The 27,575-nt window shown below is 46.9% G+C and overlaps 1 protein-coding gene and 1 long non-coding RNA gene across 2 annotated transcripts; one reads left to right on the top strand and one right to left on the bottom strand.

The window, feature by feature from the left end:
• Positions 1-1,709: 1,709 nt before the first annotated feature.
• On the top strand, positions 1,710-27,575 carry LOC149332440 (tetraspanin-33-like). The gene is made up of 6 exons (XM_089557515.1): positions 1,710-1,823; positions 4,125-4,382; positions 7,375-7,458; positions 22,342-22,560; positions 24,610-24,860; positions 27,494-27,575. Exons 1-6 carry the CDS (start codon positions 1,710-1,712, stop codon positions 27,573-27,575), a joined length of 1,008 nt encoding a protein of 335 aa, XP_089413641.1.
• LOC149332441 (uncharacterized) lies at positions 8,461-16,728 on the bottom strand. The gene is made up of 3 exons (XR_016284895.1): positions 16,526-16,728; positions 15,917-15,992; positions 8,461-8,752 (listed from the first exon to the last, which is right to left on the bottom strand). It is a non-coding gene; the product is annotated as an uncharacterized LOC149332441 (long non-coding RNA).

A 27,575-nucleotide genomic window follows, 5' to 3' on the forward strand; every position in this document is an offset into this window, starting at 1 on the left:
AGAAGAAAGAGGGGAAGAGGTGCCGTAGTGGAGGTCTCCGGAAATGATTTCGACCACCTGGGGATCTTTAACGGGCACTGATGCATCGCACAGCACACGGACGCCTTTCACCACCATCGAAATGCGGCCGACGTGGTTTGGTTCGAACTCGACATTTGGGATAAGTGGTTAAATGGGCCCGGCCCGTGAAAATTATCTCACAAAGGCTCTAAATCTAACTATTTCTCTCTACGTACGTTATTTCACTCTACCCAGGGAGACAGTTACTGAGCCTCTACTTAGCTTTTGCCGCCGCGGCGGCTCAGTGGCTATGGTGCTCGGCTGCTGACCCGAAAGACGCGGGTTCGATCCCGGCCGCGGCGGCTGGAATTTCTTTGGAGGAGAAATTCTAGAGGCCCGTGTACTTTGCGATGTCAGTGCACGTTAAAGAACCCCAGGTGGTCGAAATTTCCGGAGCCCTCCACTACGGCGTCTCTCATAGCCTCAGTCGCTTTGGGACGTTAAACCCCATAAACAAACCAACCATCTACTTAGCTTTTAACCACCCAATTCCTCTGCGCCGCCCACCACCGCTTAGATATAATCAAGGAATAATGGAGCATTGTCGAAGAATGGGGAAGCGCAAATCAGACACGGAAAGCGTTTTTATAACATTTCTAGGTTCCTCCTTTCCACCAATGATGACGAGGAAAGCAGACAGGAGGCTGTGCGTATAATTGATCTTTGGGATAAAAAAAAAATTGTAAGTATTGACACATGTATTTCAAGTTCCCGTAAGGCATCTATCAGCAGTTACAATAATGATGCCTTGTCGGAATGTGTATTAACCAAAACCGGATATCGAAGAGGCTGGGACACTGTCTTCGTTATCTGGCTTTGGTACAACAAACTGACGGCCCAAAACTATACAGGAGGCCAGTTTTCATAAGCAAGCGTTGCCTCTGAAGTATTTCAGGCCAGTTCAGCACAAATCCAGACGTACAGTCTTTGTCAAAAGTTTAGAGCCCAGGGGGTTTACTTCTTATCCTTGCAGTGGGACTCCTGAAGCATTCTGGGAAGTCCTACCCATTGAAGGAGGCAGAACCAGGAAATTTGGAGCGCTAGAGATGCATCACGAACCACACAGTGAGACTCAGAAGCAAACCCCCTGGGTCAAACTTTTGACAAAGGCTGTACTTATTATGAGTAATATTGTCACGTTGTAGTGACGGCAGTCCAGTGGCCAGGAAGATACCGACAAGACTTGCAAACGAAGCTGTTTATTTGGGCTGACTTGCGCCCACAAAAGAACTGAATCACTCGGCGGCGGCGTTAGCAACAAACGTGCTCGTCGGTCGTCGAACTACGAATCCCCGCTGCTCGCGGCATCGTTCAATTTAAAGCCGGCAAGGAAACTTCGAGATAACAGGTCGAGATCATCTAGAGTTATCTGGAAATACGTAGATGCCGCTCTTCATGGCTGTGATCAATCGAGATTAGTCCGGTCGCTTTTCGCGTCACGAACAAAAATGATAACACCCTTTTCCTGCTGCCTTGCGCGAATGAACGGACACTACAATGGTACGTGGCAATATGCTCGCGCTAATCTATGGCTGCCTTGGCGCGAGAGAGAAGTAGAAGAAGACCCCACGGCTGTAGGGCAGCGTATCAGGCCTCCCTTCAAAGCGTGAGAAGTAGAGCATCACCCCCGCTGCGGCTTCACCAGAGACATGCCCAGACGCGACTCGCTAGTGCTGACCGAAGTGAGCCCCTGGTCTCGGTACCCGGTCATCCTAATCAACCTGGCGATCTTCATCATCGCAATGACTTTCGTCGGCCTTTGTGTGAGTCATTATCCGCTTTGCAACGCGAGGGTTATCACTCTAGCGTTTTGGGCTACGGCCTGATGACATGATCTTTGCTCAAGGGTCTAATTTGCAGGGTGCACCACAAAGAGCAGGTACACATTTGCGGGCGTTATTTACCGGCTCGCCCAAGGCCAGCTGCCGGCGTCTTGCGCATGAATACTAATCATACAGTGTGACAGGACTGAAGCATTGCGACAGCGCACAAGCTGCGTGATGTGCCCGCAGCTGGCGCTGCGAGACTCACGACAATGAGCTCTAGTGCTCCCGCTAAGTGCGGTCTGCTGTGCACTTCGCAGTAGTAGCGACCTCACGCACAAGCAAGAGTGTTAAGATTGAGTGAAGTTTTAGCGTGTGATGCTTGTCTAAACAGAGTGAAATGACGCGGTAAACTATAAGTCATAATTTTGTATTCCAAGATTCAAAAATCACACAGAAACCAGATAGGTACGCCTCTATCTAACATGACAATATTAAATACAGAGCTATTACTTTGTGGGAACTACCTCGTCTGTTAGAAATTTTCAAAATACGCCCTTTGGTAATGACGTACTGTCGCCCAAGTCTAGAACAGGTGGATGTCATGCAACATCAAATTTACTTTACCCTTGGCCACTCTAAAATCGTCTGGCTGCGATCGATACAATTTATAAAGCTACGCACTGCGCCCGTGGAAAAATTCCCGACCAACCTGCCCGTCCACATCAGAGGGAGGAAGCCAACATTACAGACGTCCCATGTACTGTGTCTTCGGCGTGCTGTACTTGGTAGTGATAGGTTACTATCTAAAGTTGCTACAGTTACATTTTAGTTTGGTCGATCTCCCGCCTGAGTGAAGTGTAGCTTAACTGCGTTGTAACATTTTACCGCAAAAGCGAATATAATCATGAGAACTCGAGATGTGGTCCGGGGCTACTGCACATAGTACGCGCCATGCGCTGTCGTGAAACGATGCTTCTCACTGCCTAGTCGAAAAGCAAGTGCATTCTACAGTTTTGTTAATTACGTTTATGACACATTTTTGACAAATCTCGCTCGTTTGAATGATATCAAGAGAAAAACGCATTGTGGTTTGTGTTAGATCACCGCAGGTTATACCAAATGGGCTACGAGTAGGCCAAAAAAAAAATACACGGATGCGGTCCTCTTTAATAGGTTCCTGAAAGGCTGGCCATCAAAATATTCACATTTATAGCTATGCATGAACATTTTCTTGGCTAAACGGCATCTGCGTAGTGTGACGTTACAGAAAAGCCATATGTTCTGTTCCTCAGGGAGATTATATATGTAACCTAGCTGGCCTCACATGATATGAGCGTTGTTGATAGGGCAAACATGGCGGTTTGGAGGATTTGATAACGTGCTGCACAACAACGTGTGAACGGAGAGGGTCTGGGGGTTACAGACATGGGAAACCGCTGTCGCTGTCACCTATTTCATGTTGGAAAGTGATAGGTCGGGAACCTCCTTTTTTCAGCCGACTGTCCCCATGCAGATTGCACAGGTGGTGTTCTTTTTGTCAAGTCAACAAAAAGCTCTTGATCCTTTTGTCCTCTGCCGGAGCGAAGCTGTGATTGCGATAACTATACGGCATCCTCGCCCGTCATCATTGCACAACACACAAGGTCTACGCGTATCTCATAACCACTTCAGGACATGCTGCTGCGACCGAAAGGCCCTCCTTCCGAAAGGTCCCTGGCGGCCCAAAGAGACACATACACTACTATCTCTTCAACAAACAGCTTCATTTACTAGGTACTACGACGTCGACACAGTTTATCCCGGAGAGTCTTTCATAGAGCCCTTAAAAAAAAATGCGCGCACGCACTAGACACTGGCTGCCGCTACTGCAGAATTGTATGCTCACCTCATGGCCTTAAAAAGCCAAGTATTCTCTAGAGGCAATGACCTTTTTCTTCACTTCTCCTCCTTCTCAGCTGACTCGGATAGCATGAGTTACTTTTCCTGCTACCTAACCAGCCATGCATGCCGCGCACGTTACACGTAGCTATGCACGCGTTGCACGTGGTTATAAAGATTCCTTGTTCTTTATGGTCGAGATGAGCTTAGCCTAGGTCAGCTTTGCAGTCGGGACTGAAGTTTACTGTCCCAATGTGCTGATATGAAAAGGCCACGAATATCTACCAGTGGTCCTAGAATCGTTTCTGGCAATAAAAGAAGTTCCCAGCACCCCGTTTCTGCTCTACAACCTTGTCCACCTTATAGCCTGGCGCCAACTTGACGAGGCCAAGCTATTAAGACGTGTCTACACGACCGCAGGTGTACTCCATCTACCTGCGCTGGGACGACGTGTCCTTGGCCCGCGGCTCTATCCTGGTCAGCATGGTAGTGAACATCGACGTGGCACTGCTCGTGATCGTCGCCTTCCTCAGCTTCGTCTCGTCTCTCGGCTTCGTGGGCGCACTGAGGGAGAACATCGGTTGCCTCTACTGCTACGACTGGATGCTCTTGCTCATGGTCGTCTTCTGCGCCATGAGCTTCACCCTGCTCATCGTCACTCCTTACCTCGCTACCAGGGTGTGTACTTGGGGGGCGTAAATCTGAACTGGCAATTGATCACATTTTGCTATAATCGCCTTTCATGGCGATGAGAAGGCCATATGGCCGCCGTGTCTGTAACTCGGCCGCCTGGCACTTTTCTCCTTGTTTGGGAGGTTCCTTTGCAGCGTGGCTGGTGTAGGTGCCGCCATCTGTGGGTGCTTTTTGTTACAGAAAAAATCTAAACCATCGGTTTTGATCAACGAACCGGTTTTTGAGACAGTAATTTCTAGCATTAAAAATGTTCAGTTTCTTAGAAATACGCCTTAACCAACGTGTGCAGTTATGTTAGAAACCGGCCTTAAACAAGGGTTATCACCGATATACTATGTGTAAAAATGAACCTATTTACTTCAATCGGAAAATACATTCCACTTCGTAGGGAAGAAACAGGGTGATCCGCTCTCTAGCTTTGGCTGCATTGCCAAAAAAGTTCTATTACTGAATGCAGCAGTATCTATCCAGATGTCGAAGTAGGCACAGTCAGCATCTCCGAAGCCCTGTTGTTTAGGAATGCAGAAAGTAACGTTTGTGCCGCATTGCAGGCGTTACTGAAGAACGATCGAAGAATTCTTAGCTCCGAATGAGGGTAGTGGCATAAAAATCAAAGTTCTGGATCCAGAGTCGCTGTAGTGTAACGTCAGTGAAATCTCTATTTTAAACGGGCAGATTTCCAGATGCTTTTTTTAGGATTGAAAAATTCTGACAACTTCTAGAGGAAGAAAGCAATCTGCTCGGTGTCCCGTTCAAAAGAGGACGCTCTTAGCATTTATCCAAGCAGTGAAACGGGAAAAAAATTGCGTAATAAGATGCAGGAATTCATGATGATGATGGTGAGAAATTTTAATGGCGCAATGTTATGTGTGGCCAAAAGAAGACCGTGGCACAAGGTGTTTTGGTCTGCACAAGGTGAGGTCAAAGACCCATGCTCTAAGCATTTCACCCTAATGAAGCCGAGCATCAGACCAGGGGAAGCTTGTACTCATTTTATCACCCGAGAAAATAGAGAAGAAGCGATAAGCGGCAAAATTTGGATGCGGATAGAACTACATCGCTGGAATATAAATACAGGGATAAAGGCAAAGAGCGCATGGTTGGCTTGATATAGAAGGTAAACGATTAAAATAAACTTGCTACTTGAAACACCACAACACAGGACCCTCATAGAATCAATCCATCGATCCAGCTAGACGGAAAAGTTCATTGCACGAACAGTCACAGAAATCGGTGGTTCAATGTCTGAGTCATTAAGCTGCCGAAGGGAAATTACCGAGTTAGATGATGGCCGCGGCGGTGACAGCATCGTTGAGGATGCAGCGAGATTGTGGTTCACATCTGGAAGCCACAGGTGGCGTAAATTTTTCTCAATCTACATCTCGCCAAAGAACCCTGTAGTGCGGCTTTGGCAAGTACAGATCATTGACCACCACCTTCTCTTCCAGCCAATTATAATCAATTTGTTCCCCACCAACCATTTATTGTGTCACTTAATTTCAGAAAGCAAAAATTAACTACTTTCGCGATATTAAGGCGGAAGCCTTTAATGCCTCATCGTTGTAAGAAGCAGTTGTCGACAGAAATGTCACGCTTTTCAGTTGGTCGAAACGGTCGTAACGTCACAGTGCGAGCATTTCAAACGGGGCAATGGTACTTGGGCTAGTAACCATGCAACCAATTGAAGGGATCGTATAGTGATGCTCCAAGTAAGTGGGACTGAGTTTAGTTAATTGCTTAATTTACCCAGAATTAGCCTAATTAACCTTTCTAATCGGGCCAGAGACATAAAACCAAGTAGGAAATTGGTCGAGTTCGGGAATCGAGCCCCGGTCTCCGGAGTGCGAGACGAGAATGCTACCACTCCGCCATGCCAGCTAGATGGTTCGGAAGGAACAAAGGCGCGTCTAGTGAATACAGTGTCTTCGTTTACTCCAATCTTCCTCCCTTCCCGTTACGGCGAGGTTCAGGTGTCCACCGAGATATGCGAGACAGATACATTTCCTTTCCTCAAAAACCAATTTACCGACGAGCAAGGCGTAGAACCGAACGGGCGATGGCGTTCTGTGGACTCCCTGGCAGCGTTGCAAGACGCTGTCGCGTTTAAATCATTCTGCAGCATCTCAGCTCCATGTGATGACCTCCAGCACCGAGGGTTTAGGGTACTGTATCAACATGTTGTCACGGGTCGTACAGACGAAGCGGGTCGCACGGACACTGGAGTACCAGGACTACAGGAGAGCAGGCGCCAGAGACAGGCGAGCGCTCGCTCTTTGCTCTCGATCGGCACCCCACTGGTTGAGGATGACGTTGAGTAGCTGGAAAATCACAAATAACACACATGACAATATAACCAGGGAGTAATTATTGTTTGGCATCCACCGTAGCGAAACCGTACGCGCAATCATACAGCTTCCACAGAAATTTCTTCGTTAAAGAAAAATTCGGCCTGCGCCGGGGTACGGACCCGAGACCATCGCTTCAACGGAGCCGTCCTCCTTCTTTCCCCCATCGTTCCTTCTTTCGCATGCAAGTGCAACAAAAATAGGTTCCGACGTCAAATCCTTATTCGTAGCATTTTGTCCTCTAACACCCCGCCCTATGCTCGAAACAAAGATTCTCTTATTGATTATGAAGAAGCGTCTGCCTTTCAATTGTCTTATATATCTTTAAATTTATACACTTTTAAGAAAAAAGTGGTCAGTGGATCGTACATGCCAAAGAAACACTGTGGAACATGCTGCAATGCATAGACTGGGATCATTAAGACCATCTCTAGTTTCTTAATATGGAACACAGTCTCGCTGCCTCAGTCACTACACTGCCCCGCCAGCATCCAAGTATGTAATCTTCGTATGCCAGCTGGACGACTCAGACAATCAACCACCGCAGCTGGTACGAAGGCAACCGAAAAAAAATTATTCCGCTTGGTACCAGAGCACGCAGAGGTATAAGGATCTCTCTTTCCGTGTCGCAGGATCTGCAAAGCGTTGTGAGCATCGAACTGATCGAGCGTTATAGAGACAACGCGGACTACCAGCACATCATTGATTTCATCCAGGTAAGCAGAAAATTCTTGGATGCGCAAATTTCCAAACCCATGGTCTGAGATTACTGAATGCAGCGTTCAAGTATTGGGGCTGGCGGTGGTTTGACCGGAAATAAATAATGGCGTAGGTGCGTGGATGCAAGTCGGTGTTACAACCAGCTGAGGCCTATTCGTGCCTGTTTTTCCACACCTCCCCTGTGCGGGTTGCGGAGCATGCACGAAACGAATTGAGATATCACTCTGAAAGGCCCTTACTGTGATTTGAACCTATTGGTCGACGAGTTATAGCAACAGCTGATAGTGACAGATGCAGCCCTGTCCTCTTCAACGCTCGAGGGCTGCCACTCCAAGTGCACACAGGGGCTACACCACCGTCTCCTGTATTTCAGTGCCAGTCATATTGTTTGCTTCTCAATGGGAACCGTTCGGTCAACACTCTTAGAACTAAAGGAGTGCAGAGGAGTGCCCAGAACACACTTTGAAGGAGTATTCGCTTGTCCCATATTCCACTCCTTTTTCCAGAATAAAATTACTCCCTCTGGACAAAGAGTGATCCAACACCTACTCAAGGAGTACTGTACTACTCCTGCAATAGAGTACAGGCACTCCTCCGAGGGAGTAAAGCTACCACATTGAAACAGCATCCTACTACTCTTTCAGGTAGAGTTCCAGGACTCCGTTTCTTAAGAGTGACTATACTCCTTCAAGGAGTATCAGCCCAGATCTTATTTTACTCCTTCAAAAGGAGTTTCACGTGTTTTCAATGTATCGTACTAATTTTCTTATTTCACATATTCTTCAGAGCAAATTGGTCATATGTTTTGCAGGATCCACCTGCGCTACATCTACAAAAGAGTAATGAGCAAAAGGGATTATAATCTTTGAGTAGAATAATTTTTGCTCATACAACTACTTTATGGCTACACTACAGTTTGCACATTAGTATGGTGCTCTGTCTGCGTTGGGAATAACAATGGTTCAAGAAATAATGACACAAATGTACAACACTGATAACTTTTATTTCTCAAGTCATTGCTGTGATTGCTGTGGCTGCCCAAAACACGCTCGGGAGACGCTCGCTAGGATCAAGCCCCATTAGTGTCTCAAGCAGCAGACAAGCCCGCTTTGTTTTTGGGGTGTACTTGACATTAAATGCCAAGAACACTGCCAAAAGCAAAGTAAACCCATCTTCCAAATCCACCGCAGTGAGCTGTAAGCGCTCAAAAGAAACTAAGATGCTGGATGATGCCGTAGCTTGCTCGGCTGAGTGAAGGAGCTTTGGCTATGAGTGCATTTCACCGGGTGCCTGCAAACATGAATGAAAATAATGCAAGTAAGAGTCAATTCCAATGCCCTTTTCATACTATCCTGCATATAACCCCATGAAAAAAAAGAAAGAATACAACTAGAATGTACTGATCGTGTGTGTCATGTCGCCACTAGTGTGTACCTATATTGTGACCAAGTGCAGACACCTTTCATTGCAAACCTTCATTCAGAGCTACAATTTTATGAAGCCCAATACAATTATCACTATGCTAGTCCTTTCAAAAGCTGTGTGCATGTAAAACAAGCACATATTTACCAAATGAAAATTTTAACATGAGCAAGCTCTTCTGCAAGTATCATGATCAGCCTGACTACGCCCACTGCAAGGCAAAGGCCTCTCCCATGTTCTCCAATTAACCCTGTCCTTCGCCAGCTATGTCCACCGTGTTCCTGCAAACCTTCGCCCATGGAACATTTTGCTGCTTCCTGCTACGCCTGCCTTCTCTTGGAATCCACTCCGTTACCCTTAAGGACCAGCGATTTTCTTGCCTTCGTCTTACATGCCCTGCCCAAGCACCCTTCTTTCTCCTGATTTTGATTAGGATGTCTTCAACCCGCGTTTGTTCCCTCACCCACTCCGCCCGCTTCCGATCTCTTAACGTTACGCCTATCATTTCTATTTCCATAGCTCGTTGCGTTGTCCTTAACTTAAGCTGAACCCTCTTCGTTAGCCTCCACGTTTCTGCCCCATAGGTGAATACCGGTAGGATACAGCTGTTGTATACTTTTCTCTTGAGGGGTATTGAAAAACTGCCATTCATGATCTGAGAGAACCTGCCATATGCACTCCACCCCATTCATATTCCTCTAGTTATTACTCTTCATGATCCGGATCAGCGGTCACTACCTGCTCTAAGTAAATGTATTCCCTTATCACTTGCAGTCATTTCTAAAACCACACCTATTGTGTTTGACGATTTCTTGTCACATAATACATTGTGCAGTTTAAAATATAGGGTAACCTTGAATCGGGAAAACACTTAAACCAATGACAGTTTTCTTGCTGAAGAGAAATGGCTGTTGCAATTCCTGTTTCTCAGATACCATTAACTGAATTTTTATGCTCTAAAATAGTGAAGGAAAAATTCAAAATTTTTCATCTCAAAGAGGCAGACAACAAATTTCAGTTTGGTTTGGGTTGGTTTTTGGGGTTTAACGTCCCAAAGCGACCCAGGCTATGAGAGACGCCGTAGTGAAGGGCTCCGGAAATTCCGACCACCTGGGGTTCTTTAACGTGCACTGACATCGCACAGTACACGGGCCTCTAGAATTTCTCCTCCAAAGAAATTCCAGCCGCCGCGGCCGGGATCGAACCCGCGTCTTTTGGGTCAGCAGCCGAGCAAATTTCAGTTGCACATTTTTTTTTTGTTTTTAATGATGCATAAGGCATTACTATGCACGGATAACCACACAGTATTCGCCTATGACTGCTAAATAATTTGTAATTAAATATCTTCTCTCTCCTGCTTCACTTTTAAAAACTGAGCAATGGCAATGGCATCAAAGGTCAGTATAAGCCAGGGGAGGCATGAGGAAAACTGCAATATAATTGCGGCTTCGTCATTCATTGTGATTCCGACTCTTAAGGCAGGCTGGCTTTAGCATTGTAACTAATTAAAACGATGAAGTAGCGATATCGTAGCTTTTTTGTGCCTTCCATAACCTATACTGAACATTGATGTCATAGCAATTGCTATGCTATTGAAACAGGGAAGAAAAGAAATCTGGTTGTAAATATTTAGCGATTGGAGACGAATACTATGCAACAATTCTATGTATACGAATGCCCAGCACGTCACTACAAAGAACACACATAACCAAAAATTTGGTGTTTATACTCATTTAAGGTAATACTACTTCCCACGCAAGAACATGACAGCCGTGTGTAAACTTTTTGCTTTCATAGTAATAAAATCTATCCAACGACAAGTTAGGCGCAGCATGCCTGCTCTTTATAAATATGCAATACTGACAATGTTTGACACTAGCATTTGGCATGAACGAGATAACTGTGATTACTTCGCACATTACGTGCCAGTCCATACTATTATGCACAATTTAGATTTGCAAATGTAATGTGTAATTCTCTATGACTGCCACGTTAGTGCACTGCAAACCAATGAAGTTGTCTTGCATTTGCAATGTTCTCACTACTTTTATGCAACACTGATCACTTCAGTATATCTGCATCGTTCTGTTAGACGGCCACGGGATAGCTAGAATTAAGGCTATTTTATGTGATGGAAACCAGTGACTAGACAACAAAGAAGAAAAGCCTCAACTACTGTCCTGGTGCTGGGACGTCTAATAAGAGCTCAGAAAGACTCGGTTTCAATACGCCAAACCCTCCGCATAACATTACCCTGTGCGAAAATACCCCACCCCACCCTAGCTTAATTTCTGTCCACATGCACCAAGGCTCACTGCACCTGTTATAAATATTGCCCTAAATATTGCAATCAAGCTGCCCGTGTATGCATAGGCTATCTGTGCATCGAGAAAGAAAGAAGTTGTTAGGAATGTTTCACACCAAAAACAGAAAAAAAGGCAGCCTGTTTCTCAGAAACAGCTAAGAGCATGAAATGGTGTGTCCAAAAAGATTAGGCTGCTTTGTACTTATTTATGACAACGAGAACTGTCAAAGCTGCGCTTTCAAAAATTCAGGAGCTTTGTGCACAAACGTAGCTTCCGTATGCACGTCTTGCAGCACCAACGCTTCCGAATTGAAACGACCGATGAATATGCACAGGAAAAAGCAAATAGAGAGCGCTTGAATTTAAAAGAAAAGCTACCTTGCACAATCAGAAATTTCACGACAGAACCTTCCAAACAGTGACGTGTACTGGTTGCGGTATACCGAATATATACCTAGCAAATAAGTGTGCGCTTTGTTAACGAGCGGGATTCTGTGGCGGCAATGCTACAGCTCCAATTCCGAAAACCTAATGCTGCAAAAATTGAGTTTTCAAAATACGTGCGAATGCACGATACACTTTTGCACGCATTTAGAACTTTCAGTTGTGAAACACAGACAACGAATCTTGTGTATGCGTCTTCCTTGGCTGGTAAAAAAATTCTATAAGTCTCCAGTTTGCCTGTGTACTCCACAAATTCTAGGATCCCTGTCCGCTACATGTCAAATTTCACTGAAGCGAAAGTAATACAACCGACAGCTGATGATCTGCTAGGGCAACAGGATTTCAAAAGTTTGAGAAGGGCAGTGGGAGTCCAATCCAGGTGGAGTAGTGAAATTTGACTAGTAACAGACAGGGATCCTCCAATCTGCGGAGGACACCGGCAAATTGGAGACTTACGGAGGAATTTTTTTACCCGCCAAGGAACACGCATACACAAGAGAGAACCACAGAGGACTACGGCTTTTACCAGCCCTTGTCCTGTGCGGTTCTCTCTTGTGTATGCGTCTTTTTTGGCTGGTAAAAACATTCTTCCATAAGTCTCCAATTTGCCTGTGTACTCAACAAACCGCAGGATCCCTGTCCACTACTAGTCAAATATTTCAACTCCACCTGGCTTGGACTCCCACCGCCCTTCTCTGTGGAGAAAGGGTGACAGCAGCTGGCAAAGGACAAGGTTAACTGCAGATCAACTGGGGAAGCATTATCCTGCACTGATTTTGACGGCAGGTTCACAAGACAAACAAAATCAACTCGAGGAGCGGGGTGCACATCATGCGACTGAATGTCAATGGCCAGTGAAAATGGCACCAGCACTGTGGAATGCACATGCAGAAAACGAGACGCATTTTTTTGTCAACTTTGAGTAGCAGTCTACTGCAATTTTAAAGAGCAAAGCTCTCAAGTATGGCAACACTGGCACTTTTTGTTTTACTGAAAATAGGAAATCAGGAAAATAGGAAAGGCAGGAGTCCAGTGGATGATGGAGGTAAATAAGAAAGATAGGAATGCTGCAAAGAGGTTTTGGGAGCACATAAGGCTACAAGGGAAGAGAACAGAGGGCATCCAACACACTCTGACCACACAGGATGGAAAAAGGGTAGAGGGAGAGGAAGCACAGGAATTTATCAGACAAACAATTGAAGCAGCATTTGCAGAGCCTGTGGCGGATGGTCTAGGGGAGAGCAGGGACAGCAATGGGGCAGAGGAGGAAGAGCCTAGGGAGAGAACAGCAGGGGACTGGGACAGAATGGAAGGCAAGGTTCCCATCGGAACAGCGACAGGACCAGACGGCATACCTATGAGATTAATTACCATACTAGGCAAAGAAAGCAAACTGAAATTACGACAGATCATTGAAAAAGTGGTAGAGGGAGGAGACGTTCCAAAAGACTGGAAAGTGAGCAGGATGAGACTAATATACAAAGGCAAGGGAAACAGGGAAAACATTAAATCCTACCGACCAATTACGGTCACATCAGTTATTTACAGGCTAGCAATGCAGATGGTGAAAATGAGAATGGAAGAATGGGCAGAGCGTGAGGAGATCTTGGGAGAGTTGCAGAACGGTTTCCGAAGGGACAGACGGTTGGAGGACAATCTATTTGTCATAACGCAGTGTATAGAGATAGCTGAGGCAAGTCGGAGGCCTCTATGGATGGCATTTTTAGACATTAAGGGGGCATATGACAATGTGAATCAGGAAAAACTTTGGGACCAATTGAAGGGATATGGCGCTGATAGAAATCTGGTTGAATATCTACAACGTATATATTCAGACAATGAGGTCGTGGTAACCTGGGAGGGAGAAACCAAAAAACCAGCTAAAATTAAGAGAGGGTTAAGGCAGGGCTGCCCACTGTCACCTCTACTTTTCATGGTATATGTGTGCCAAATGGAAAAGAGGTTGGAAGAGTGTAGGGTAGGAGTTGACGTGAGTTATATGCAGGATGGTCAGAGGATAAACCAAGTGTTGGCTGGACTAATGTATGCGGATGACATTGTTCTACTAGCAGACAAGCGAGATAAGCTGCAGGAACTAGTTAAAATCTGTGGTGAGGAGGGCAACAAGCTAGGACTCCAGTTCAGTAGAGAGAAGTCAGGGATAATGGTCTATAATGATGAGAAGGGAGACCCACTAGAAATACAAGACACTATGATAGACCATGTGAGTACGTATAAGTATCTAGGTGTGTGGCTAAGTGAAGGAAAAAAATATCTGGAAGAGCATGAGAGGATTCTGAAGGATAAAGGAAAAAGGAATTCAGACATTATGAAGCATAGAGCACTATGGAACTATAATAGGTATGAGGTGGTTAGAGGGGTATGGAAGGGAATCATGGTACCGGGCCTCACATTTGGAAATGCAGTCCTGTGCATGAAATCAGAAGTACAGTCAGGGCTAGAGGTCAGACAAAGAAGTGTAGGAAGGCTAGCCTTGGGAGCCCATGGGAACACTCCGAATGAGGGAGTCCAGGGAGATATGGGTTGGGCGTCGTTCGAGGTTCGGGAGGCCATCAGCAAACTGAAATATGATCAGAGACTAACTCAAATGGAGGAAACAAGGTGGGCAAAAAAGGTGTACAAGCATCTGTACATGAAAAGTATTAACACAAAATGGACTAATAGAACCCGAAAGCTAAGAACGAAGTATTTACGGGTGAGGGATGGGACGCAACAAAAGACTAACGTGAAAGTGGAGGTAAAGGAGTCGGAAAGAAAGATGTGGAAAGACAGAATGCAGGAAAAATCGGCACTAGGCATATATAGGACACGAAAACAGGACATCAAAAAAGAGCGATTATTCGATAATTCGCGGGGCAGTTCACTGGTTTTTGAGGCTAGGACAGGGACTCTGAGAACAAAAACGTATAGGTCCAAATTTGAAGAAGTGGATATTTTGTGCTCTGCATGTAAAACGGAAACGGAGACCATAGAACACTTGGTTCTGAGGTGCGCAGAACTCCGCCCAGCCCTCCCAGAGGGGACAGCAACGACCATAGAGATAGCGCTGGGATTTACTGGGGAGGACGGGCGAGTGGATGGGAAAAGCGTGACATTGACGAAGGGGAGGTTGGAGGATTGGTGGCGGAAATCAAGGGAGGCGTGAATTTCGAGGGTAAAAGGATAGACAGATTAGATATTGTAAGAGCGAAAGGGAAAAGAAAATTAAATTAACAATGGGGGAAGTATAGGCTAGGTGGCGAAAGCTACCGCCCGGTACAAAGGGTAAAGCCATTATCATCCATCCACTGGGGTGAGGGTCGTCGTGAGGGTTGAAGTCCATATTTCTTTTCCATCCACTGTGTTAATTGCGAGCTATGTTTACCTAATAGGGGCTGGGCATCTAACATCACCGTTATTTCTTTGCAGCAGTTAAAACAATACAGCATACATTTTATAACATGCTTAACGAATTTTTGGGAGCAGCATGCTTTTACCCTTCTACTATTTGTTGCTACTGAATCAGTTTGGCGTTGACAAAAGATCTGTAATAAGGAGTAATTACTCACTGACATCCACTCGAGCACAGCCAAATGGCTACAAAGGAAAGCTATACAGCTTTCATAGAAACTTCGTAGTTAAAGAAAGATTCGTCCTGGTCCGGTGTTCGAACTCAGAACCACCACTTCACTGGAGCAGTCGCTCTATCAATTTGTCCAACCTGGACGGCAAGCTTATGGTAGGGCGAGAGCGAAGTGATCAATAACTCGAGTGGAAACTGTGTTGGTCCAATGTTTTAGGACCCCTAAAACATTGGACAAACTCAGTTCCCGCTTCATGTTACCTCTAAAACATTGGACAAACTGAGTTCCCGCTTCATGTTACAATACTGAGTGACATTTTGGTCTATACACCAGAAATACCGGTAAAGCATCGTGATAGAACACAATATTTTTTAAAGGGATAAAGGAATATGTTCGCCCTTTCAGAGGGCACATATGCATAAAAGGCAACATGTGTGAAATAGTCTCTGCTCCTGAAGCAGTGTAAATTCCATTATGTTAACAGCAGCAGTCAAAAGCTTCATGAGCGACTATTTCATACAGATCATGTAATTACATTCATGTAATTCAGGATCAGATTCATGTGATTATACAGGGAGGTACTGCTGCTAAGTGCACGTAGAGCTCTGCATGCATTTCTAAACCCGGCTGTGAGCCTATGTCTACGAAATATTTCTAAATAGGCAGGTAAGGTATGCATCACTGGAAAACAGTACCTACCACAAACAGCTGAGGAGAGATAGCACAGCCAAAAGCTGGAAGCACGAATGGCCCAGTAGATACTGGCAGCTGGCAACTGCAAATAAATATGTCAGAGCAACTGTTGTCAGTGGCCGTAACAATGTCATGAATGACAAGAGAAGAAATTGTCTACTGCTTCATAAATTAGTAACATAGGAACACAAAAAGCAATGAGAGGGCCCATGACAAAACAAATGAACAGATTGTATGTGATGCACCGATATACATTTTTTCAGTAGATTTACATGACTGTCACACCCGCATAGAAAGATGAGCAGGCTGGAATACCACTATTTTTATGCATGATGAAAAGAGCGTAACTATTCGAATATAGAATGCACAGGATTTTATTACTACTAGGGTGCTTTGCAGCAGCACCGAAGGTATTTTTAAATTGAACGTAGCGACCAGTAGACCCGTCTGCTTTGCACAAATGATGAGAGGATGGAAAAGGCATGCATTCATTAGCAAGAAGCACGATATCTCACATCACAGCATGAAACGAAAATTGGTATTGCATTTAACAAATCTGCACAGAAATAAAAACTGCCTAGTGGCAATGCAAGTAAGAGCAAGGGAAAAAAATACCGAAGAAAACTGGTGAGTGTGGTGCAGGGAGGTCTGTGGGTAGGGTCTCGTGCCTGGGAATAGTTCCGAGCGCGGAGAATCGCCGGCAGCACAGCTGGTGGCAGTCAACCAAGAATAAATAAGAGAAAGTGAAAATCAATAACAAACCATCACCGATATAGCGAACGACTTGAAAGCGGGCCGCATAAACGAGGGATATAGCAAAAAGCTTGAAATCCTAAATAAGTGCGCAGTTGCATCCCAAACAGTTCTCAAAATCTGAAGGCGAGGAAGCATCGACACCTACACCTCAGGGCAGACGCAAGAACGATCTAACTTTGACATAATACTGTGTCAAATTCTGTTCCATGGGGAAGCACAGATAAAAATTTACAAATGACTAGGCAAGGGATATGCCCCAGCCTTTTACACGCGATCATTGTCCCCGAAAAAATTGTATGACAAATATTAAGGCGTAAGCACTAATCCCACGAGTACACACACTGAGCACTGTCTGTTGGCAGCTGGCCTAGCGCGAGTGCTCTGTCGCGCGGCACTGCCGCTCATCGTCATCTTCTAAGTAGCACAAATCAATCCGACGGGCACCAGCCGCGAGGCAACTCGACCGTTGTCAGTTCCCTTGTCTGTCCGCGGCTGGCCTAGCAAGAGCGCTCTCTAACGTGGCACTGCACGCTCATCATCCTCTCCTATGTAGCACAAATCTATGCTATTGGAATGTAGTAAACATTGTCTGTTGTTATTCGCAGCGCTAGCAAGCGACCGCATAACTCTGTTGTGATAACTGGTGGCATTTTTATTTACCGCGGCACCCGAGTACTAAACGCAGATAGAGACTATGGAGCAACAGTTGCCATGCGGCCTATACGCCCGTTCTTTTCTGGTAAAGGCCGATTCACACGATTTTCCGTTCGCCCGCTGCCGCGGCCGACAGCGCGCCTCTCAATGTGGTGACGCATGAATACATAGTGCGCGGGCCGCGGGCGAACGGACCGTCGTGTGAATCGGCGTTAACGCATTATAGCTGAGGCAACCGCACGCAGACTGCCTGCACTGCCATCCCTATATAGGCGCACACTAATAACGCGTGCGAATAGAGATCAGAAGTAAAGAAACGTACACGGGACTCACCGTTCAGACGGCTCACCAAGGCTTAGCAAAACCGCACATTCTTCTTCGTTGCCTCTCCAGATGACAAGAAGTCGTAGCGCTACCTTTCTTCAGGGCTTTACCCGTTCAAAATCACCAGTGTTGACAGGGCGTAATTCTCGTCGTTGGTTTCCAAAACACACTTGTGTTCTTCATACACGTCCACCGCACGAGCACTCAAACAATGCTACGAAAACCCAAATAACACAAAACGTGACGACAGGCTGCAGTTTTGCTTCGTTGAAAAAACCTACAAATGCGCTTTTTTTATTACTAATATTTGAATTGTGTTCGCAACAAAAACAAATTGTATTTTTTCATTTTATTTCTTTATTAAATGCGAATACCAAAGCGCTTTTAGATACTTTTGCTGACATGTCGTTTGTAGAAGCTGCGATCCTGTGATCCCATCCCCGGGTGTCCTAGCAGACGACGGCGCAGACGACGCTGTTGACGGAATGCAATTTCGATTGACGGCAGCGAAAATCCCTTAAATGCGACAAAAAAGGCAAAGAAACGCACCGTATCGCAAACTGGTCCATATCAAGGATATGTTCGACGCGAGCGGTAGGACAAAGAGCAGCTGCGATGCATTACTCTACGCGACACTTGCATGGTCGACGGAGATCTACATGAAACAGAGCTTAAATGTGACCCGTACAAGCGGATTACTGTGATATGAACTGCGTTACGGAACTACGACGATACTTGCTTCACACTTTAGCTTATATGCAACAGCGGCCCGCACTCGCCGCATCCTGTTCGAGTGTACTTTCACTAGCAAGAGCCCACATGCATGGAAGCCGACAGAAGCAACTGTCTTTTCGAGTTCAGATTGTTCCGAGAAATACGAGCAGCTTACTTTAGCACGTACTCGAATTCAAGTTCTTAGCCTGTGTGTCACGTACGGTGACGATGGCGTCGAGGACGAGCTTAAGAATCGCCTTAACGTGGCCGCAACGCAGCCGGTATCCCAAGCATTCGTGCGCTAATTGTTGTTCACCTGTACTGCGAACGTGCGCTCAGTCGCAGGCCAGCCGCTAGCTGCTCGATTTGCCAGCCTTGCGAGTACAATTCGCAAGTTTCTGAGCCAATCTTTGAGCGAGCCGAGCTTTCAGCTATGACGCTGCTCGCGAGCGCGCCGCGCGACGAGCTTCGGCCTGCTCCCTGGCTGCCGTATTCGTAGCTAAGCCTAGGAGGTTTCACTTCGATGCCAGAGCTGAGAGCGCTTTGAAACTGGCTAGCGCTGAGGTGCTACTCTTTGCATTGTAAGTACGTTTTATTGTGAACTATGTCTCGTAGTGAAATAAAGATATGTTCGGGTCCACCCGAACGGTGATGATGGCGTCGAGGACGAGCTTAAGAATCGCCGCAGCGCCGCCGATATTCCATGCATACATGTGTGCTAAATTTGTTCACCTGTGCTGCAAACGTGGGCATAAAGGCTCGCTCAATCGCAGGCCAGTCGCTGCTCGATTTTCCAGCCTTGCGTGCGCGATTCGCAAGCTACGGAGCGAATCATTGAGCGAGCCGAGCTTTCGGCAACGACGGCGCCCGCGATCGCGCCGGGCGACGAACTGTGCGCTGCTCGCTGGCTGCCCTTGTCGTCGCTAAACCTAGCCGATTTCACATAGATGCTGTAGCTGAATGCGCTTCGAAACTGGCCAGCACTTAGGTGCTACCCTCGGCACCGTTTTACTCTGAACCCCGCGTCATAGGGAAATAAATATATATGCTCGGTTTCCGCGACCCCTTCAGGAGCGGAGCTATAGCAGAGGCCAGGAGAACTCCAGAGCAGCAGCAAAGCGGCTATGGGAGGAAATTTGTATGGCTGTTATCGCTTCTACCAACAACTCGACATTGGCTAATGATACTCTATCCCAGAGCTTTGGTCGTGAACGAACAATACCAGTGCATTTTTCTGACGCCGGCATCCAGGCTGGCAGGCCGGCCCCGAGAAGCTAGCGCGCCCTTACGATTGTATGGCCGTAAGGGCGGAGGAGTAAAACAAGCACTGAACTCCCTTGGGGTATGCAGGAGTGGAAATGCCATTTTACTCTTTTGTCAAGAGGAGTGAACAGGACCTTTCACTCTTTCTCGTTTGTAGAGAGAGTAGATTGAGACCTGCAGGAGTAGCGAGGCTCTTTTACTCTTAATGCAGGAGTATATAGCAGTTCTTAGAGTGAACTCAGTTCAGTTACTTCCCGCTACGTGGAGCCAGTTTCATGCTGCGGTGGCTTATTCCATATCGCGAGCTGCCGGCATTACTAGCAAGTGTTCCCGTATAAATTAAGCGCCGTCTCTCGAAGGCAAGGAACGCAAAGCTGTTAACTCGCTAGTTACTGACGTTTTCTCACGCTCAATGCAAGCGCTTAAAAGGTACGAACGGTAGCGAACCCGATATCCGAAGAGATTCTAAGTGACGGCTAGCTTTACTAAAACCACCTGACCACCCGAGCACAACAGAAGATCCACTTCTGAAAATATCTTGACTCAAAACACATCTACAGTGCTGACGTCATTACAGTCAAGGGATATAGTATGTAAGCTATTGGGACTGAAGGCGGCGTGGCAGCATTAATTCGATGGAGGCCAAAAAGACTCCCGCATGCAGTTCGATATCAGCACGCGTTAAGCTTGTGTCGCAGTCCCCTTAGGCCTACATACGGCAGGTTCCGATGCGGGCCCGAAACGCCTTGTCAGGATGTATTCGAACAATGAATGTCTGGACGCCTATACACCGTAGGCGATCTTTGCCTGCATTGCATTTCTTGCTATTTTGCTTCTTTTAACGGGTCCTTCCTTCCATCTCCGTGAAGTTTGGGTACAGGCTTTTAGTTTTTATTTTATTTAGTTAGATATTTACCATGCCTTGATATTTTCCTACTCGAGCAAAAGGCGGCTGGGCTCTCCTTTCACGCTGAGGCTCACACAAGCACTAAGCCTTGCGATCTCTACCTCTGCCTTGTTTCAATTTTATTTGTGTACCCATCGCATTCCCTGACGATGCGGTTGAGGTGTCAACTCAAACCGAGGGAGTTACCGGGCTTTTGAGTCCTAAAAAACTACTCTACATCTTTTAAGGTCGCCGCGATGGCTCAGTGGTTACGGAGCTCGGCTGCTGACCCTAAAGACACGGGTTCGATCCCGGCCGTTGCGGTCGAATTTCGGTGGAGGTGAAATTCTAGAGGCCGCTGTACTGCGCTACGTCAGTGCACGTTAAAGAATCCCAGGTGGTCGAAACATCCGGAGCCCATCACTACGGCGTCCCTCATAGGCTGAGTCGCTGAGGCTGAGTGCGCTAAAATTATGCGGAATAAAGTAGAATAAGGACACTGGAGCAAGGAGATTTCAGTACTTGCTGCAACGGCATAGCACACAGGCTATTGACGTAAGCAGGCAGTTTCGTTTGGTTGGTTCATTGGGGTTTAACCTCCCAGAACGACTCAGGCTATGAGGTACGCCCTAGTGGAGGACTCCGGAAATTTCGACCACCTGGGTTCTTTAACATGCTCTGACATCGCACAGTACACGGACCTCTAGCATTTCGCCTCCATCGAAATCCGACCGCCGCGGCCGATATCGAAGCCGCGTCTTTCGGGTCAGCAGCCGAGCGCCATAACCAGTGAGCCACCGAGGCGGCTTGTAAGCAGGCAGTTTCTGGGAATGCACGGCAAACTTTATTGGGAAATTTTGGAGGAGAATGTGCGAGTGTATGCGAATGTGTGCGGTTCTGCACTGCCACCTGCCGGCGTATGTCTCGAGGCACCAGCGCTTGCGGGAGGTTGAAGCTGCGCTTAGCGCCAGTAGCCACCGCAAACGGGAGTGCGAGGTGATAAGCGCTTCGAGCGAACAACGTTCAAAGAAGCACGAGGGGCACGTGTGTTAGTCTCGGCACAAGAGGCTACCGCCAGCAGATCTTCGACAAACAGTGGATAGTCAGTCGACAGGATACCTTGATGCCATCTACTGTTAGGTCGGGAGGCATCATTTCGCTGCTCTTATGTGTGGTGTGGAAACTAAGTTTGTAAATTCTTCCTGAACAAAGACGTCTCCTCTTCATAACTTTAGCCGCCGCGGTGGCTCAGTGGTTATGGTGCTCGGCTGCCTACTCGAAAGACACGGGTTCGATCCCGGCCGCGGCGGTTGAATTTCTTTGGAGGAGAAATTCTAGAGCCGATGTCAGTGCACGTTAAAGAACGCCAGGTGGTCGAAATTTCCGGAGCCCTCCACTACGGCGTCTGTTATAGCCTTAGTTGCTTTGGGACGTTAAACCCCATAAACCAAACCAAACCAAATCTTCATAACTTTATACACTGATGAATGGTTGGCGGAGCGTGACCTCGCGCTTGACATGTTCGACCTTTATAGCAGCTAGTACCGCCTCCGGTAAAGAAACTACGGAATGGTTTTCTGCAACGGCGTGGCGGATCAGGGTGCCTGTGGTTGGAAGGGAATGGATACGCTAGCTCGAGGTTGGATGGCACACTCCCGATCAGACCGGTCGTGCCTGTGATGGTTCATTTGCTTCCTCACCTCATATTATTTGCTTAACCAGTGACGTCATGACCAGAATGAATGAAAACGTGATGAAAGGCTGCAAAATGATACACTCGTCTCATATATGCTAGTGAAATATTCCGGAAGTGGCGTCATGCACGCATGCTCAGGAGGAGTACAAATGCTGCGGCGTGACCGAGGCAGCCTACCTGGACTGGAACAGCAACATCTACTACAACTGCTCCAAGACTAACCCAAGCGCCGAACGGTGCTCGGTGCCTCCTTCATGCTGCCGCGATCAGGACAAGGAGAACCTGGAGACGGTGCTGCAGCGGCGCTTCTGCGGCCACAACGTGCTCGCCATGACCGAACAGGAGGCCTGGGAGAAGGTGAGTGAACATAATAATTGGTGGGCACTCCTGCCTTACTTCTACCCCATGCTTGTAAACTTGTGCCCGGCCGCAGAGGCGCTTAAACAATCCACCTTTTATTATTGCGAAAGCAATACTACTTGCACTTTCACGCCTTTGCCGTGCCGCGGCGGTGACCACCATTGACCTTTAGCTGAACCCTGTGTTACGTCATGCGTGACGAAACGCCGAAGAGCTGAGCGACCATCTCGCGCCGTCGAAAGAAGCGGCGGTGGCCACCACCGGCGCCTAACTCCCGCGCTCTCCACTAGGAGCGCAACAGGTGTTGTGACGTCACGCCGAAGAGCTGAGGGCCCAACTCGCGCCGTCAGCGAGCAGTGGCGGTGCAAACCACCGGCGGCTTAACATCTGCTTCGCGACGATGCCGCCTAGCGCTAAGGCAGCTCGCCGTAACGAACGGAGGAAACGACAGCGAGCTACAGAGACGTGCAACGATTCGCTCAAGCTAGGAAACGACTGCGGACTGAAGAAACGGATGAAGTTGCTTTCGCAATTTCTGGGCTTAACCAAGCTGAGCCTCTGCCAATTTTTTTCGTGATAGTGCATAATGACCACTTCAGCTCGTGGCTACAAGCGTGAAAAACTAGCAGTCTTTGTCCAGATATGCCGGGCTTTCCCGTTTTTTTTTTTTTTTGGCATGCATGCCAAAAGAAATCATAAAAGTGGCAACAGTCTATCCATCGTGTGGGTAATACCCTCCAAAAGAGCAGTGATTTATACCTTATCGTTTTGTAACCTGCTCATAATGTTGTAAGCAGCTGAACTCGAGTACTCGCCTAAGGGTCTACATTACATCATTGTGCCTTTTGTATCGGCCTTTAGGAGCCTACACGCAGAGATGGAAAGCACAACTTTGACATGTTGTGACAATCCTAATGCAAATTGTATTGAGCAAAGGGTAATCAGCTGTTGCCCCAGCTTTGCCTAATTGTGGTATTTTGCCTCCGCGTTTGCAAATCAGTTCTATTATGGCAATGTTAATGAAGCTATTCCCCCCACTCTAGTTCTATGATGAATGCAAATATTGGCCCGAAACTTCGCCGTTCAGAAATGGTTAGCAGTTAAAGCGTGGAATTCGCAGTCTATGTGCTGCAAACAACCCACATATTGCGAGTACTATTCATTTCGCCAAAAACGTAGGACTACCGGTGCTAAGCAGATATAGCTTGATCTCATTCTTAAGCCCTTATGCTACTGACAGAGGGTATTGACGGTGGGGTATTGAAAGGTGTTCACTTAGCTTCTGCGCGTTCTTTCCAGTGAATAACTGCGCAAGTTGAGCGAAAATATGCACGAGTAAAAACGCGAGGAATCTCAAAAATAGACGACGCTCCGCTGTTGTTCTACGTACACAGACTGGTGCGTAAGTCAGAGAAAATCGAAAAAAAAAATTATTTCGGCATAACCGCGCGTTTGTTCGGGTTCAAATTTCGCACAGAGGCTTCATTTCGTGGTCAGTTTTGTTTTGTACTACGTTTACGTGGGGTACTTGCCTGATTCGGTCAGAGTTATTTGGAAATCTCCATTGTCTGCGGCGACGGAAAACCAAAACCGAAAGGCTTCGCAGCACTGGTACTCGTGGCGCCATCTCGCAGTTACCGGAGAAACGAGCCCTCTACCGTGGAGGGCGGCATAGGAGGATTTGGACTCGCATAGCCAAGTCACGGCTATGGTCTTCTCTTGATCGCTGTACGACCGCATTTTCGGTGATGTCTTGCGCTGCTTCGCAGCAGAGAGCACCAAGCAAATATTATTTGCTCACCAATTTAGCACAGCTGGGTTTCTCCGGTGGTACGAGATGGCGCTACATGTATCACTGCTGCGAAGCCTTTCGGTTTTGGTTCCCCGTCGCCGCAGACGATGGGGATTTCCAAATAATTCTGACCGAATCAGGCAAGTACTCCACCTAAATGTAGTATAAAACACCCGAACAAACGTGCGGTTAGGCTGAGATAATTTTTTTTCGATTTTCTCTGATTTACGTAACACGCGATACCTTCGGTGCAGGTGAACACCCGCAACTGCGTGATCAGTTTCACCAAGACGGTGCAGCAGAAATCCATCGTGCTCTGCGTGGCGGCCGTGGTGGTCGTGTGCGTACTGCTGTTTGTCAAGGTCATGGCATCGCGGGTGCTCGGCGAGATTGTGGAGATCACGCGAGACTACAACCGCCACCAGCGCAAGCTTCAGCACCGGGAGCGAGTGCACCAGGCATACATGCGTGCCCACGCTTCGCCGCGGGCTACGCCGCCCCAGCGGTACGTTTCAGTAGCCGAGCATCATCTATCATTATCATCATCAGCCTGATTACGCCACTCCAGGCCAAAGGCCTCTCCCATGTCTCTCCAATCAACACTGTCCTTCGCCAGTTGCGGCCGCCGTATCCCCGCAAATTTCTTAATCTCATCATCCAACCTTACATTCTGCCGGCCCCTGCTATACGCTTGCCTTCACTTGGAATCCACTCAGTTACCCCTTATGGACCAGCGGTTATCTTCAATTCGCATCCGATGCCATGCCCAAGCCCATTTCTTCCTCTTGATTTCGACTAAGATGTCATTAACCCGTGTTTGTTCTCTCGCCCACTCCACCCGCTTCAGGTCTCTTAACGTTACACCTATAATTTTTCTTTCCATAGCTCCTTTCATTCTCCTTAATTTAAGCTGAACTCTTTTCGTTAGCCTCCGCGTTTCTGCCCCGTAGGTGAATACTGATAAAATATAGCTGTTGTATACTTGTTGTAACCGCATTTAAATAAGTTCTACAGGTGGCGCGTCACATCGCACCACATTGCATCAACTTTCCAGCTCATTACGAGGGGGTACCCAAAAGAAACCGGACTTATTTTTGTTTGAACTTATTTGTTCACATTTTCAGCACAGACCTTTATTATCCTTCAAAGTACTCTCCACTTACAATAATACGTTTGTCGAATCTTTCATTCCATTTTTCAAAACATATTTTAAATTTATCTTTTGTGATGCTTGACAGTCCCTCCGTCGTTTTTTTCTTCACCTCAGCAACATCAGCGAAACGCTTTCCATTTACCTGTCTTTTCATTTTACGAAACAAAGAAAGTAGCACGTGGCAAGGTCGGGTGAGTATGAGGGTTGAGGAACAGAGGACATGCCATTTTTGGTCCGAATTTGTCGTAGAGACAGGGCTGTGTGAGCAGGGGCATTGCCATGGTGGAAAAACCAGTCACCCGTCTGCCACAAATCAGGCCGCTTCCACCGAACACTGTTGCCCAATCTTTTCAAAACATCCATGCAGAAAGCCTGGTTAACTGTCTGACCCTGCGGAACAAATTCTGAATGGACGACTCCACTCACTTCGAAAAAACAAATCAGCATTGTTTCGAGGTTTGGTTTCACCTGACGAGCTTTCTTGAGGCGAGATGAATTTGAAGTTTTCCACTGGCATACTGTTGCTTTGATTCAGGATTTAATTCAGGAAAACTTGAGTTGTCCCCATAGCATCGTCCTTGAACGTCTTTCTGAATATTTAATGAGTTTCGGTTCCACTGTTTCCGAGAAAAAATCAAAATTTCACCGGCGCATGCTGTTCACGAACATCAGCCATTGCAAAAACGACACTCACACAAAACAGTCGTCACTCTAAAACTCTGCCTAAACTAGTCTGACCTCCTTCAGCGACGGCACTCGGCTTACTGACTCAGAAATGTTCGTTCTATGCGCTCCTAGCGACAAAACGCGGTACCACAGAAGCTGTGCCGATTCAAAAAATTAGTCCGGTTTCTTTTGGGTACCCCCTCGTACATCTGCGTAAACGGGAGTGAAGGAATGAACGAACTAACGTATCGATGAATGCATAAACGAGTGGAATGAATGCAACTTTTGTGACAAGGATGCCCTTTGTCCGCAACTTCTCATCGCATGTTTAGTTTTCTACAAACATCTGTGCTTGAGTCGACTGAACCGAACAACATGCAGGGTTGTTTCTCTCTATGCCTCTTGATACACCATTATTATAAGTGCTTTTCTAGCGTTTAACCGCCATTTCTGAACACCTCGAAGAAGCTGTACAGCAACTGTAGTGGCCGCGACGCGCGCATCACTATCTTAACGGCTATTTTGAACGAAACTCCGCGTTTTAAATGAGGGCAACAACTGCTTGTATTGTGTCAGTAAATCGTTGCGAGTTTAAAGGAGCAGTCCCGTGTGGAATCAAGGTTAGAAAAGGGGCCAAGTATTCTAGGACTGCCAACACGGAAGGGGAGCGGCAAGGATTAAGGGAGGGGGGTTGGGATTATTTATTGTGCGGTGACAAGATGGCCGCGCATGACGGTAAACAGTATGAGTTGGAGGCCAATGAAATAGGCCTGTGTCCATGAGTGGGCTTAAGTAAGGCTGATTATAATGACGATCCTGTGACAGCACCGTGAAGAATAGACACTGTTCAGCTGTGGGTTATTCTTGCATACTCACGGGGACAAGTTTTGCCCATTGAAACATCATCGTCATCATCATCAGCCAGACTACTCCCACTGTAGGACGAATCCTCTCCCATGTTTCTGCAATTAACCCTGTCCTTCGCTAGTTGCGACCAACGTATCCACGCAAACTTCTCAACCTTATTGATCTTAATCTTCTTCTTCTTATTGAAACATACTACAGCTTAAGGCAAGTGAGAAATTCCAACAGTGGCACCGAAGTTTCGTATTCGAGTAGGTCTTCGCAGGCAATTCGCCGGTGGTTGTAGGCCACAGATGAGACAGGAGGGGGTTAGTGAAGGTCAGTGGGAGAGGCCTTAGTCCTGCAGTGGACGCTTCTAACCTGATGATGATGACGATAAATTCCCAACAAAGATAAACGCACAGCATCCCGCATGACTGTTCTAAACTGAGTGCCCTATGTTTTCTCTTGTGCAGGCCGCCTCTGCCTCCATTTGTCACGCCGGGACAGTACGCTGCGCCGGCGTACGGGGCGCAGCCCCCTCAAGTCTACTACTAA

Source organism: Amblyomma mixtum, chromosome 8, assembly GCF_055824585.1.
Source record: "Amblyomma mixtum isolate Tamu chromosome 8, ASM5582458v1, whole genome shotgun sequence".
NCBI classification, from domain to species: Eukaryota; Metazoa; Arthropoda; class Arachnida; order Ixodida; family Ixodidae; genus Amblyomma; species Amblyomma mixtum.